Genomic DNA, 16,004 nt, shown 5'->3' on the forward strand with positions numbered 1-16,004 from the left:
TTCTCTGTCTTCTATTCACCATGTAAGCTACAATGTTAGGAAGGCATGGAATAATTTGCTCTTTACAGAGTGCTGAAATGACAGAAATATAATAATTTTTTGATGGCCACAAGGTATTTTTTTACAATAGCAGGCTGTAGTGATTGTGATGACTCTTCTTTCAGAGAGGTGACCATGGAAAAGCCAGGAGAGATGATGGAGAGCATGGAGGAGGCACGTGGTCCCAACAGAAATAAGACCTGCAAGTATGAGGGCTTTTTTTTTTTTTTTTTCAGGAAAAGAGAGAGCAGAACTTATTCTCTAATCCTACTCAGATTCCATGGAACTGTGGACCCTCAGTCTCTTGCTGAGATCCAAGATATTCCAGTTAGCACATTCTAGGATCTGTGTCACACTATTTCATATTTGTGAGTAAATATCTTTACAATTTTTTAAAGAAAATAAACCAAATCACTGCTTTAAGACAGAGCCATAGAATTGACTGGTTTGAGATCCTGATGTTTGGATGAATTTTGCACTAAACATACATTTTTCCACTGTAAATTCAACAATGGTAAGTGTCCCCACATGTTCTTAGGCCACAACGACACTCTCTAGTTAGGAGTTATGAGGAGGGCTATAATGTAAGTAAAATCAATAGTGTTATTTTAAAATGTTCAGCCATGAAAGAACAATCAGTGTTTGAAAAGACCAGAAACAATCAATTTCAATGAGCAGTTAATATTAGGTAACAAGGCAGCACAGAGATAGATAAAGATTAAACTTATAGAAAAGAGCATGTAAAACATTAATTAGATACACTAGAGCTTAATGCCCCTCAGAAGAGTTTTTAAAAGAAGGCTCTATCTTAAAGTTTCACATTCCATTGCAGAATTACATCAATCAAATGGCACATGACAAATGTGACACTGAAATCTATTTTTTTTAAAAAAAACGTTATAATTTGTTAAAGTAAAGTATATTCTCCTGGCTGGATTCTGCAAGAGCATGTAATGACATTTCTTTCCCCTTCTGAAAGTAATGTTGTACTCTCCAGAGGAAAGTTACTCACATGCTTAAGCAAATAAGTGCCTAAATCTATGGCAAAGTAAATGACATCTTCAAATTAGAATTCCAAGCTGGAGCTGTCATAGCATATTACGAGACTTTCTTAACGTGAAAGACCCGAATGCCAAAAGGTAGATGATCCCATTTTCTTGTTCGTGTTCAGAAGCACTTAGAATTGGGTATCCTTTTTTTTTTTTTCCCTCCTCTTTTTCAGATATATATGCACACATACATGAATATATATGTGATATGTCCATTCCTTGTTATGGTAAACTAATTTATTCCTTATTTCAAGGGTTTATGGAAGAGCGTCAGGAGAACATAAACATATCACAAGACTTAAACCCACAAAACCCAAACCAAAAAACCCAGAGAAAACTAGCTAATAGCAGGAATCTGGAAAGTATAAGGTGCGCATTGTAGAAAATGGGACTAGATTTAAAAAGGAGGAGGAGAGGTAGGGGAGTACTCGAGGGTAAGATCTCCAAAGTTTAAAGTGTTCCCTGAAATACAGCAGGACAAGTTGACACTGGGCCCTCATTAAGGCTTTGATTTAACTTTGACGGTATCAGACAGCCAATAACAGTCTACCCAAAGATAAATCAAAGATGTATAAAATATTCTTAGCCCAGGGTAAATCTAAAAGGGTATTTCTCTATGCTAGCACAGCAGTAAATGTACCATTAATTATTCTTCCTGGATCTATTATCTAGTGCTTTTCAGTGGAGCTACAGTTTGAAGGACAGAGGACACTTTGTCACAAGCAAAAATCCCAAGTCAGCATTTTGTCTGATTTCCTATTAGTTTGTCATGGAAACAGTATAAAACTTTCCTAAGGCACTAGCAGAATATGTACATTAAGTGCTATATTTCACCATACCAAGACACTAAACAATCCTTCCCTCCCCTAAACCCACTAACCTCAATTGACAGAACATTCATTTATCTTGTGGACATAAAGAAAAACCTGAGCAAAAAGCACTACATATTCATTCCTTCTCAGAGAAAAAAGGACAGAGAGGTGATTTATATGTTAGAAGTCTGTTACCATAAGCGATAGTATCTCTGTGGACATGAAATAGACAGTAAGAAAGCTTTCCTGCAGAAGTACAGAAAGCCTGAGCTCAAATTTGCTTTTCTATGTTCCTGAAGGGGAGATTATGTTTAGATTACATTCACTTGGATTAAAACTTGTCAAAATTTGAAATTTCTTTTTGGTACCATGTCTCAAAATATTGTGTGAGTTTGAATTCCTGAAACAGATGGAAAGTAAGGGAATCTGAAACTTTTTGCAAAAAAATAATTCTGAAGTGTCACTTAGTTAATTTAAAAAAAAAAAATGTTATTATGAAAGGTTTTCAGCATTTCTCAGAAATACATTCAGAGTATTAATTCAGACAGTGTGCTGGAGATTTGTACTTTTCTCTACGTCTACAAAAATAGATGTTAAGTGATGAAACAGGGGAGCTTCCTAGGATGAATGGAATGCCAGCAAAAGTACAAGGAAAAACACATGGTAACTGTCAAATTCACAATCCCCGTCAGTTCATAGCACAAAACCCCTGGTACAACTGTCAGCAAGATCGTTCCAGCACAAACTGTGGTTAGTAGGTGCAGTACCTGTTTCTGAAGGGCTTACAGCAATATCCTGGTCACACACGAAGACATACTCACGGGACTGTGCACAGTGTCCAGGCAGCCCCTGACCCGGCCGTTGGTTGAGATGCCTGGCTGGGCTTTCCCTCAAAAGGGAAAACACCACCTTTCCACTCCTCACAGTAATGCTGCAAACCCAAAAGAGTGCTGCAAGATACTCTATATTGTCTGCTTACTCTATATTGTATGCAATATATGTATTGCTCGCAACCTTAAGTACCCTGAACAGTTTGCATCTCAGTTAGTTTGGAAATCTGTGGTCCCACCAGATTTGATACCTTTTAGGAGGTTAGGCCAGATGTTCTGTCACCATGGTCAGGGAGAAAGGTGGCCAAGGAACAGCAGGGAACTAATGGTGAATGCAGAGATTGTAACTGAAACAGTTCAGAGGATGAAGCAACACTCCCACATTTTATGTGGTTATACCAGTACAGCAACAATGTGTACTGGGAGGACCAAAAGTTTTCCTCTGGTGTGCTCATTCTTCTGAGTCAGTCTATAGTTTTTAATCCTGCTTGACTTGCTTAAACTGCTTGGAGAACACACAAGAGTGTACTTGTGTCTACGCTGTTCTGAAACCTCCTTACCTTCATGTCAGTCTATAACAGCATCTGCTCCTGCCTACCCCAGAAACCAGCATCCAGGGGGTGATGGCACAGACCTGGGCAGACACGACCTTGCAACCTGCAATGAATTAACCATGACAAAGTTTTGCATGGAGATGTGATGATGGCTCCGCTCCCCAATCCCATTGTTTCCAACAGCACAGCGTATACCAGCACACTCCAGATTACTGCAGCCACCTGCAGTGGACACTGGGGTGCCACCATCCCTCCTGGAGATCACTGCCATACTACTCAACAGCCAGGTGGTGCCCAGCCAGTCAAACGTGTACCACAGGGAATACCTCATCCTGTCAGTTTATTCCACATACAACTTGTGATGCCACATCTCTCACACAGGGCAAGAGCCAGGAAAAGAAAGCACTGGTTTCAGACTTCTTGGATGGGCCACAAACTTCAGCAGAAATTGTGACAAAATTCTCAAATGCCAACGAACCTAAAAGCCAGGCAGAAAGTGAATGCCTCTGCTTGCTCAGCCAAGGACATCTCAACCTCTTTAAACTAGGAAAATAAAAACACTAGAGATTCAGTTGTTGTGTTTACAAGAACAGTAAAAAAACCAAAACAAAACACAAAAAAACCAACCTGAAGAAATTGGGAAAGGAGAGAGCTCTTTGGTGGGAGCTGGGTTCCACAGACGTTATTTTGAATTTCCACAGCCAGCTGGAGCCAGGGAAAGGCTGATTTTCCACTGCCCTGCACCTTGTAGAATCATTTACACTCCTCAAGTGGATGTAAAAACGTTACAGACACTAACAGCACCATTTAACACCCACTTTGCAGAGGTGTTAATGTCTAAACAAAGTATAAAATCATAGAGGGTAGGCCCAGAGACATTAATTTAAGAGCGATGTCTGAGGAAGCGCAGGCTTCTCTCCTCCAGGGTATTAACAGCCAGGGTCCTTCCCCAGACAGGAGCCTTTGTGTGGGGGCACACTGCAATGGTTAACAAAAAAAACTGTTCAGAGGAGATTACCTTCTGGCCGGTGCCATGTGTGCTGGAGTGCTGTGTCGCCATGACCTTCCCTCATCCCAAGCAATGCCTCTGAGACGACCTGCAGAGCTCTGCCTGCTGCTGTCCCAGCCAGCCATGGGCTCTGTCGCTGTGGGGCACTGCCACGCTGATGTGCTCCTCTGAAATAAAAACAAGAGGGAGATTATGGCAGGCAGGACTGACCCAACACGAAGCCTGTCAGCCTAACTCCCACCAGGTGCAGCTGAGCAAGAGGTGGCACTGGAGCAGCCCAAGGAGTGCACCCCATGCCAAGTGCTGGGCTGGCCAAGCCGTGACCAGGCAAAGTACTGGTCTTGCCAGCTGGAAACCAGAGATTTGGCTGCTGCCTCACCTCAGCAAGCTCCGGCGGTTTACTGCCCACCCCTGCCATGCCAGGGTGCTCTTCTGAAGGAATGGGGCAGCCTCTTGGGTGCCAGAGCCTGAGGGAGGCTCCCCCATGGTGGCTGGGCAGGGCAGCCCTGCAGACACAGCTCCCTCAGGGAGAGCCGGCTGCTGAGGGGCAGAGGGCGTTAGCTGAGAAAATGGCGGGAAAGCCCAAAAACAAGCAGGGGCGGCACCTCGTTTGGGAAATGGACCCCACCTGGAAAACAAATGACCCAGCTCACCACAGGGGCACTGCACCCTGACCTTGCGGCCTCACAATCTTCCTCGTACTGGAAACTGAAGTTTAGCATTTACTGCAAAATTCCCAGTTATTTCTCTTTCCCCAGCCCAACTGCCGTTCCCGCTCACCCCTGGGGTGTGCAAGGAGGCATGGGGGACCTGGCCCTGGGGACCACAAGCTGCTTCCCTCTTTCCCTCACCCTGTTCTCCTCCAAACGAGATCCCCTGTGGCTGTGTGGGGACAGGCAGGGAGGTGGTATTTGGGCTGCCACCTGCCCGGCCCCTCGGAGCAGGCATGGAGGTGGGGCAGGCGGTGGGGCAGGCGGTGGCCTGCCAGCCTCTGCCCTCACACTGGGGCTTTGCCGGCTTGAAGCCCCCTGGGTTTAGCTGTACCTACCAGGTGCCTGTTGGAGACCAAGGGTTTATCTCTTTTTTTTTTTTTTTTTTTTTTTTTTTTTTTTTTTTTACCTTTTCTCTTTTAAATTCATATTGTATCTCCTGGTATGAAGGAATAGTCAGGTATTATTGCTGGATTTTGATCAAGTGGGGTGGCTGAACTAGAGGTCTTGTGGTGCCAGAAGCAAATGCGGCGCTGCTGGCCTCCAGAGATTAAAAGCAACCCAGCTCCCTCAGCCTCAGGCCCCAGGAGCCTGTCATCTCCCCAAAACCTGACCGATGATACTGTGGGTTTGGCCTGTCCCTGGAGCCCCTCTCCCCCTGTCCTGCTCCCCCCTGGCACAGGGACATTGCCTGCTTTTCCATGTGTGCTCAGCTCAGGAGGTCTGGCTTGACCCTTGGGTGTGATGGGATTTCTGCTCCTCACGTCAGCCCTGTCCCTTCTCACAAGCTGCTTTCTCCCTCAGCAGCACAGTCATATGTTTTTCCGGACAATTTGCCCTCCACGCCCTCATGCCAGTGCCCCAGCTCCTCAGAGGCTGCTGTGAGCTACTGGCAGTTTTGCCACCCCTGTTCCCTCTCTCTGTTTCACTGTCCCCAGACCAGGGACCAAGGAAGGTTGCAGGAAGGGGACAGGTCTGCACCAGTACCTTGCTGGAGTAGGGCAAAGCTCCTGGTCTCCTCCGCTGGCTTCTTTGGGGGTTGGGGAGGTAGGCAGAGCTCCTCCTGAGCCATTGACTGCGGGCTGCTCGTGGTGCAGGAGATATGCAAGACAGAGGTGAAAGCTGAAAATTTGCTCATAGTTTTAATACACATAATCCAATTTCTTCCTAGTCCATGCTGATGGTGAGGATATCTGGGCCCAGGAGAATCGTGAGCATCAGCCCTGGCTTTGCTGCCCACCAAGGGCAGCTGTGGTCTGGTCTGCAGGTTCTCAGTACCTCTGTGTTTTATCAGCTCTTTTTAGCCACTTCTGAGTCCCTCCATGAAACTTGCTGTGTATACACTGAGAACAGCATTGATAAATGCTATCCTCTACAGTAAAATCGATGGTGGTTGCTGCTCGTGCTCTCTTTGTATGTTTTTGTGATGGTCAGAGAGCACAGAGCCAGCTGAGAACAGGGGAGGCAGAGCAGAGCATTAACAGGAACAAAAGACAACAGGGGAACTCTCATTGTATCTACACATATATTTCCCAGAGCACATAATGAAAGAAAGGATTGTGGCAGAAAGAGAGAAGGGGACAAAGGAAGATGAAAATATGCCACAGGTGGGGAGAACACTAAAACCACCACCCACCCCAGTGCCAAAAATCTCAATTAAAAGGTGACAGGTGTGTAATTTTGTTTTAAAGGCAAAAACACACCATAAAAGAGATGTTGGCAGGTTTAGAAAATAAATGCCAAATGTGTTGAGTCTTGCCTTTGAGCAGTGTTTCTTTTCAGTTGTCTTTCGTTTTTTAAGTTTTATTTAGTTTCCTGCGGTTCCCTTGCCAGCTCTGTCAGCGCTGGCCGTAGATCTGAGAGATGTTGGCCCGTCTCTGCTCTACCGGCTGCTTGACTTCTCTGCTTTGCTGAGGGCAGGTTGCTTGTTCCCAAGCAAGACAGGCCCCTGTGTGCTTTAATTGCTCCGCAGCCACTCTGGCACCAGCTAAGGTCACTCTGAGTGACTGCGGTGGAGAAACAGCAGTAACTCCAGCCAGTGTTATTGTGAGGGTTTTTAAAATGCAAAAGGAGCAGAGACCCAAGATAAAGCACTGCAGGCACCTTTCCACTTTTAAATAAACTTAGAGCAAATACAAGTGTAAAACTCAACTGTTGCTTTTTATGGTCTTGTCTTCCTTTAATTTAAACCTCTTCTGTTTAAGAAACAATGGCACATAGAAAGTGTTTCTGCAGTGGCAAATAAAGTGAACACACATATTTAAAATAGGGAAAATTCTGAATTTGCCCCAAATCTATGCTCCCTGCTGCATTTGGCAGTCCTCCCCTTTCGTTCATTCTCTGGTTCAGGTGCTGCTGTCTCCAGCAGCAGCCAGGCATGGCACAGGAACTGAGGTGGATGTTGAAAGTCATCCTGGAAAGTCTTTGGAAATGAGCTGGGACACAGGACTTCATGAACTGTCCCACTGAAGAGTACACACAACAATCTGACTCTTAAACTGAGAGAATCCCTTTCCCTCTTTTAGGGCTGGAGAAATCCCTGTAAAACCTCTTTCTGTTCATTTCTAGTCACCCCTATAGGATTTTCCTATGAAACATGAAGCCTGGGACAAAAGACCGGAGTTTGCTTTCAAGGAGTCACTCTGAACATCCATGCCAGGGGCTGGGGAGAGGAAGAGGAGCATAAAGAGGTAGCGAAGCTCTTCAGCCTTTGTATGGACGCTGGCAATGGGGTTGCTGCTGAGGAGAGAGAGGCTGCACTTGGGGAAGGCATCTGGCTTCTGTGGGAAGGGAAGCACTTGGAAAGCACTTTTTGGATCATCTGCAATTTGACTCAGAACCAGCTCCTGCAGAAGACAACCAAAAGATTCCCACTGGTTCACTTCTGCGTACAGCTCTATACAAATATGGGTAGTACCTCTTTTGCATACGAAAGGCAGCTCTTTCCATGAAGGGAGAGAAATTTGGTCTCATTGCTATAGCAAGAACTTTATTGTTTCTTGTGGGTTCTTTTTTAACTACTTGCTTACTTGCACTTGGAAACAGTTTTAAATTACAAACTTGTCATCTTAAAAAAAACAAACAGGGAGGAGACTCTCTCAGTCATAGAATCCAGGCTACAAACTTCTACAAAAACTATGAAGTATTGAAAAGCTGAGGACTGGAATATGAGTATCATTTGCAAGGTTGTACACATCCTATTCTTCCCCCATAGTCCCTCTTCTGTGCCCTTCTCCCACTCTGGAATTCCTCTGTAAGGACTGGGTTTTACATCCCAGCTTCTGTCTGGAAACATGGCAGATTTTTTTAGAGCTTTACAGAGAGCATGATGGGTCCCCCTCCCATTTGTGGATATTCTGCAAATGTAGATCTTCGAAGGGGGAGTCTTTGAAGTAAACAAGCATCTTCCATCCCAAAATGTGAAAGGTACTTACAGAAAAATTTCTGTCTGCTCTTCTGAGAAATCTTATCCTAAGGATTTAGTTGAGGATGGCACTCATGGCATTAGATGCAACCAGGCATGACTTGCAAATATTAACCTATTAAAGCAATTCATTCATTTCCTCCAACAAATGATGCGATTAAAAATGTGCCTAGGGAATGTTATAAATATACATCTATGACTTGAGTTTTCTTCCCAGGAATCTTTGGCTAATCCCTAGTGAATAACCCAGCTCTAAGCTGAAACCATCAAATGAAAATGAACAGCCAAATATTTTAAACTATTGCTTTTTATTATAATTACACCGGAGCACAAATAAATAAGCACTAAATTATTGTAAAATATTGTCAATGCACTAAAGAAAGCAGAATTGATCTTCAAACAACATCTTATTACTTCAGAAGTATCAAAGTACATTTAATTACATCTTACCTAAAAAAATCAAGTACAAAAATGAAAAGAAAATTAATATGTATTTATACTGTGTATATAGAAACGGCTAATAATATATGATTACAGTTAGCCTCTAGCTACTCCTTACTCCTACACAATCTCAGGCACATACCTGACAATTTCTAATGAAATATGAAAAAAGCAACATGACATTCAATTTCAAGATATCGGTAAATGTATTACATCGGAATGAACACAGAATGATTTAATTTTATTTAAAAACCCTGTCATTTAAAAACATAGTGCCATTGTCCACTTAAAAATAAACAACCCAAACCAAAAAAACCCCATACCATTTTATACCATTTGCTTTAATTTGTCAAAAGGAGCGATAAAGTAGACATACATTGGCTAATATACGTAAACACATTTTTAGTGCAAGAATAACAAGACCTGTGACTTTACTGTGCTTTCTTGAAATCACAGTGCACTTTACACAAATTGCTACACTATAATGTTTAACTTCAGGAGTTTAAAGCAAAATAAGTGCATACCAAACGATTTCATATATACAGTCTTCGTAAGTGTGTGTATATATGTGATCTGTATGTATATACAGATTGCATATTTATACAGACTACAGCTTTAATGACCGTGTGTAACTAAGCACTGTCATTCACCCTGTGACACAGAAACTGCTGAGACAATAGGTGATGTAGGAAATGTTTAACAGCATTCTGATGGCACGCTCTGGGCAGTGCGATGCACCTTTTACTCGAGCGATGGGGTGGGCCAGCAGTCATGGGACAGGACGGTGGAGAAATGTCCCTGACCTTTGGAAACTACTTCACCTGAGCCCCACTTCCCTCTGCTGTTAAATGATTCTCCCGAGCGTGAGGTTCAGTTCACATTTCTAAAGTGCTTTGAAGGTAAGTGCTAAGTTATCTTTTACTTTTTCATGTACTGTCGCACTTTAAAACAAAAAGCCATTGTCTCCTTGGGATACAATGGAGGTCTGGAAGCACATGGGCAGTTATTTAGGAAGGACAACATAAACAGTGTTGAGCATTAAAACCGAAACAAGGAGTGGTTTTACGGTGGGCTAAGCGTACAAGCAAGTCTGCTTTAGGACAAGAATGCTTCAATTCCCTGATCATTATTCCTATTATGTACCGATAGGAAAAGGACACAATATGAACAAACACTATTAAACACGTAACTGTTTACATTAACGTTTGCCTCCCCCCCAAGGGCCTGGCGCTGCGGCGGCCGTGGGTGCCCACAGGTCTGGACCGCAAAACTGACGCTTCAGTAGCAGGGTCTGTAAAGGAATCGCTGCAGGAAGAGACCAGCTCAAAGGAGGAGCATCAAGACTGACTGAACAGCGGCTTTCTTTTTGTCACCAGAGACTTAGTGCAGTTGGGGGAAAGGGCCGGGATAAGTATTTCACACATGGTTATGAAAATTTCTTCTCTTGCTGCATAACAAGGAAGACAAAGCATAAACACTTTCTGAATAATGAACCGGTTATCTCAACAGATTTCTCACGACCAACAAGTCGTCTTCTTTCCAGCAGATTCTGGAACTTTGCGAGATCTCTGGAGTTTTTCTTCTGCCATTTTCTTTCTTTAAAAAAAAGAGAATAAGCAGAATATACAGTTGGTGTCTTTTGGATATAACATGTATTCAAAGATTCCTTCACAGCCTCTGGGTTTTTTCATGTCTTCTGTCATTTCAGCTGTGAGGGGCTCTTTAAATCTGCATTTCAATCGTGCACCCATTCCAGCCACTGTATATTCATAGCACACACCAATATTTAATGTATGTGGGTATATACGTATGCACACATCTATGAGTATATATAGAGAGATACATGCATATATACATATATATGTGTGTACACATATGCATATATACATATACAATAATGCTAATATACATACACACATATAAACACACACTTCATCTTTTACAGAAATCTCAGTTTGGACATCAAAATATACATTAGTTAATCGGTTATAAAATATTTAAAAACTTTATTTCAGAGGCTGAAAAGAAAGTACTACTGATAAGCATTACTCAAACTCAAACTTTAGCAATATAGATTACAAAAACCTTCTAAAATTTGTTATTTTTGGTTTTTTTGATCAGCAATTACAGCTGTGGCAACGCTGTCAATATAATTTCAAAGAAAAGCCAATGTAACAAGAAGTTTCAAACAACACATCTTTTCTTCTCAGCGAATATAATATTAAAATGATTGTTTTAAAGAGGGACTTTTGTGCTACCAAACTTCAGACACATAGATAGAAATTTAAATATACAAAATATATGCCATAGATCTTTTCTCCCCTACACCAACAGCAGTACAAGTTTCCCTCGTTCTCAACAGATCCTTTTGGAAGATATTTCACCACATGGATTTCACCCCCATAATCAGCATAAGCCATCTCTTTCTCCCGTTAAAACCAGGAGGTCATAATTCTTTGGTCATGACATAATATTCTGTTAAAATGGGTGTAATACAATACAGGATTGCAAGCCAATTACAGAAGCAGCCAGGAAGAAGAATCGGCACACCCGGGAGAACGTGTGACGTGGGCCTCTGCTTCAAAACCCCATGAAATCAAGAGGGATTTCCCTACCGCCTTTCCAGGGGCCTGAATTCCAGCCTTTATAAATAACACAGGGAAATCCGACACAGCGTAAAGTAAGGATGTGTTGCTGGATTTAAAAATAATAAACATGTAAACAGATTTTGTCGCCTTTATTTTCTGGACCAAAGACAAACGGTGACAGGAGCCGTGGCTGCGGTGCCACCGCCCCCACCTGCCGAGCGCCACGGGCTGTACGGTGCTTAGTCACAGTGAACCATGGTCTCTGCTAGTCAGCTGAGCAAAGTGAAGGAAGAGTTTCTCTTGCAGCCTTTTCTGCAGAAAATTTAGGTCCTCGGCCAAATAATTTTAGTGACTGACGCATATAAAACCAAGGGCAATTTACCCGATTGACTTTATGGGAAAACCAATGCAGAATAATTCATATTTTAAATGCAACTTGGGCATCCGCATCAAGCACTTTTATTTGCATTGCCTGCAGTTTTGCTGTTTCCCACCAAAACTCTCTCCTTTGTCCAGCCCCACCCCCCCCGCAAAACTAAGGACATCTAACGAGTACGACTCTAGGTAACTTCTACAGCCCTAGCACCGAGCTGCTTTGTACATTGTCCTCTTCAACAAAACGTACAACCACACGCTTTTCTACAGAGGCCAAATCTAGGCAGGTAAGAGAAATAAAATGGTGGCGACAGGGGCCGGGGGGGAGGAAACATTAGAATACCACATAGAAAATAGGTAATAAAACAGTATAACAGTAACATTATATAGTAAAATTCTTCATAAATTTTTGAATTTTTATATATATATATTTAAACAGTGTATTAGCTTGGGTGTTTTCAATATATTGGTGAAATATTTACATTTTGATATCTTCTGGATCCAAAAAAATCCTGGATAAATATGTATGCCTTAATCCAGTCGGAAACTTAAATCTCTCTCTTGATTGACAGGTGAGCACTGTATCAGTGTGCTTTTTTCCTAGGAAGTTCACCACCTGCAGATAAGTCTTAGGTTAGAGCCTTTGCCTTATTAAGAAAGCAGGCTACCTGTGCATGGGGCAACACAGTGGAGTGGGCATCCTCCACACGCCTGTCAAATTGCAGTGTCCCAGAAAACAGTCTGTTGTTTAGAATAAGGAGGAGGGCTGTATTTCTTGGTCCCGGTGTTCTTTTTCCAACTCGGCAAAATAGGCATGCTGTCCTGTTTGCAGAGTCCTTTCTCTGATTTCTGTCGAGCTTTTATTTCTTTGCAGAGGCAACGTTTTTTCTCAATCATATCCAGCATTGTATGGTCCCCTTGCAACCACTGCATACACGTCACCTATGGGGGGCAGTGGGGGAGAAAGAACAGAAGGAAAAAGAAAAGAAGAAAAAAACCATACAAATAACTATTTGGTGATAGACTGAATACCTTGCTTCTTTGCAAGGTTAACGTTACTCTTATTTGAAACACTCTAATTTGTTTGATGAACAAAAAATCTCTATGCCAACAACAGAAACAAAGTCAGTCTTTACTTCTAACTACTACTTGAAGGAAAAAAAGAGTAATAAAAAGTTCCCATTTTAATTTCTCCAGAGCACTGAAAGCTAATAAAGATCAATGTTTTTGGCAAACTAGCCCTGGTTGGATTTTAAATGATGCAATAGATCTTAAAAAGTCACATGGATCTTAACAACATTTTTAAGTTGTGGAAATAAAAAATTCTATACACTGAAATCTGCGTTTTATATTGCTTTCCAAATCCAATCTGTCACATTAAAAGCATGGTGTTAACACTTCTGAGTATCAAGCTAAATATAACTCTCTGTTTAATTTTTTAAAATGATTTAATGAACTCCATGCAAATTAGATGGATTAACCTATCCTATTCTGTGACGGTATTTCATTAACTGGAAGGCATCAAGAGCTTAGGAACTCCATGTTTTCATGCATGTAGAATATTTGAAAACATGATCCTGATCCCAAAAAGGAGGCTAGCATATGTTTGGTTGTAAGTACATGTCACAGCCTCTCCAAAGCCTGTGAATGTGGCTTTACTGGAGTGCAGTGGGGTGCTCACTTGATTGAAAATGTGTGTGTCTTCCAAGGCTTTTGATTGGAACCAAAATCGCTAACGCTAAACTCTCCTGAAAGCGCTCGCTGTATTTATATACACTGTATAGATACACTGTATACCTGCAGATCAGAAACTTCCTCTCAACATTTAGTTTGCAAATTTGAAGTGGTCTTGAGTGTCCCAACATTTATTTTCCACATTGTTCACAAATTAAAGATTTGTGTGTAAGTAAACACAGGCCATACATTTGCAGGGGCTGTCCAAGTACATCTCTGATCTTGTCATGAAAATGCACATCTGCAGTCATACTTTGGCAGCATTTTACGATTCATGAAGGAAATGTATGTTTTTTATTAAGCGTATTTAAGTACATTTAATAATGCATATGCCTTTCATTCACAAATCTTAGAAGGCCAAGAATGGGCATAATCCAGGTTCCTAGAACTGGGTACTGGTCTTAGAAGCCAGTGGAGAAACTTTGGTAGTTTTTGTGGTCAGCTTGAAGTGTATTTAGCATTTATTGAAAAACAGACAGAGAAAATGTTCAGATTAATAGCAGGAAACAAAGCAAAAGAAATGAACGTGAGCAAGCCTACCAGAAAAAAGAAAAAAAATGTACTTAAAGAGAAAAATAAACAGAATACAGTAAGGTGTGCATTGTTTCAAATATTTTCATAAAAAAAGTACTGAAGGGGTGACACAGGATAAAAGAATTTCAGATAGAATTACCTTTTTTTACACTGAAATAAAGCCATGCTTACATCAGATAGTACTTTGAGTAGAACACGTTTAAACCATAATGTAAGCTTTGTTCTTGAATTTAGAATTACACGTGTAACATATCGGCAGTGTGTCCTCCTGAATGGCTGAGCTAAGTCTTCTGGAAGCCTACTGGGCCTGCTTTTCCTAATCAAATACTTATTTTTCATTTACTGCAGTGCAGGGAGGTACGAGGCATGTCAACCACCACAGCCGTGAGACTTCCCCTCTTTGGGTGTCCAGGCCTGGTCCAAAACTCACCAACTGAGCCGGAGATACTCCTTCCCACCCCCTGGCTCCACTTCATGGGTCTTTGGACGAGGTTCTACCTGAGGCAGGTTTCCTGCCACTCATCAGTGAGGGGTCAGTACTTACGCAACAGTGTCTTCATTTTGGCTGGGTCCTCCTACGTGGGGTGGGACAGGCACACGGTCTGCACACAATTCGTTAAACACAATATTCACAACACACGGCTTCGGGGCTGGATTTGACAACAATGGTGCTTGAGTGTGGGTTTCCTCTTCTGGGCACTGGGAAATGCCTTCTCTTTTATAACCCACCATGTCAGTAAAGCGGGCACGTGCCAATACCAGATCCTTGCAGGACACTGTGTGCTCCAGCCACCAGGCAGCACAGGCACCATCCACAGCACGTACCACAGCCACCAGGAGGGTGTTACACCCACGTCACCCTCACTCTCCCCACTCTACTACACGCAGCGCTGTTGCCAACACCACGTCTGCTGGTAGATAATCCCCTTCATGGGATTCAAGGTGACTGAAGCAGGATTTTGACATGGTAAGCTCTAAAACACCAGTTGCAACTTCCCAAAGATAGAAATGGTGTTGCAGAATGTATCAGTTACACAGACACTCTGCCACCCCCTGCAAAACAGCCCCTAAAATAAATCCAAGTGCAGGCAGTCCCAAAATTCCTTTTTATACCGGCCACCACATTGTGCAGCAGTTAGCGAACCATTTATTATGAAAAATTCAAGTTTTTCCACTTTCCCAAGCACAGATTTTCAAGATTACTTGTGATCTTTTAAATTTTTTTTTTCATGGCTAAGTCCTTCACACCAACATCTTCTTACATGTACCATCCACATGGTACATTCCTCTCCTGTAACTGCATTCAGATAGTGGTATGTGCAGCATGAATGTGCAGAACTGGCATGTGCAAAGTCATTTGCTAAAATAGACTAAGTGAACACACATGATGTTGAAAGACTTGGGGAAAAAAGCTTAAAAGTGAGAACAAGTGTTAAAGGGTTTAATTTTATATTTATGCCCAGTTCTAGTGCTAATGTGCAACAAAATAATGTACTGAAGAAGGGTGCATGCCTCTTGAAGCTGCAAGACAAACCTAAGAGGAAATCCCCTGTTTGTAGATCACTGAACTACAGATATGACATTAAGCACGTTGCTAATACCAAATCCCAAAGAGCACTAACTACATTTTCAGTGTGTCCTAGGCAAATTACAGGCGCTAAGGCTCACGAGCCAGCTCTCAGCCCAGATGTTTAATCACAGCGGTAACTCTCGATGACTTAAGTAGGGCTACTGAGGTGTTTAAAGCTAATGTGTTTAACTCTGTGGATTTAGGCCTAATCCTTCCTGCAACTGAACTAATGGTGCTCATGCTCAGTTCCAGTACTAATTTTTTTCATATCCTCCCTCCTTTCTGGCTTCAGTCTGCTCCTCTGGTCATGCACCAGCTTGTTAATATCCCTGCTA

General features: G+C 42.3%; 1 protein-coding gene across 6 annotated transcripts in view; it reads right to left on the reverse strand.

Annotated features, from left to right (window-relative positions):
* Positions 1 to 8,718: 8,718 nt before the first annotated feature.
* The window catches only part of NYAP2 (neuronal tyrosine-phosphorylated phosphoinositide-3-kinase adaptor 2), a 144,401-nt gene continuing 137,115 nt past the window's right edge, over positions 8,719 to 16,004 (reverse strand). For 4 of the 6 annotated variants that reach the window (XM_014960673.1, XM_014960672.1, XM_014960676.1 and 1 more), the window contains one exon: positions 8,719 to 12,773. In XM_014960673.1, coding sequence (XP_014816159.1) covers positions 12,546 to 12,773 — 228 coding nt within the window. In that variant the 3' untranslated portion in view covers positions 8,719 to 12,545. The remainder of the gene's footprint in view (positions 12,774 to 16,004) is intronic. The other 2 variants (XR_001414014.1, XM_014960674.1) reach the window with 2 other exon arrangements.

The sequence above is a fragment of the Calidris pugnax genome, unplaced genomic scaffold, assembly GCF_001431845.1.
Source record: "Calidris pugnax isolate Ruff unplaced genomic scaffold, ASM143184v1 scaffold398, whole genome shotgun sequence".
NCBI lineage: Eukaryota > Metazoa > Chordata > Aves > Charadriiformes > Scolopacidae > Calidris > Calidris pugnax.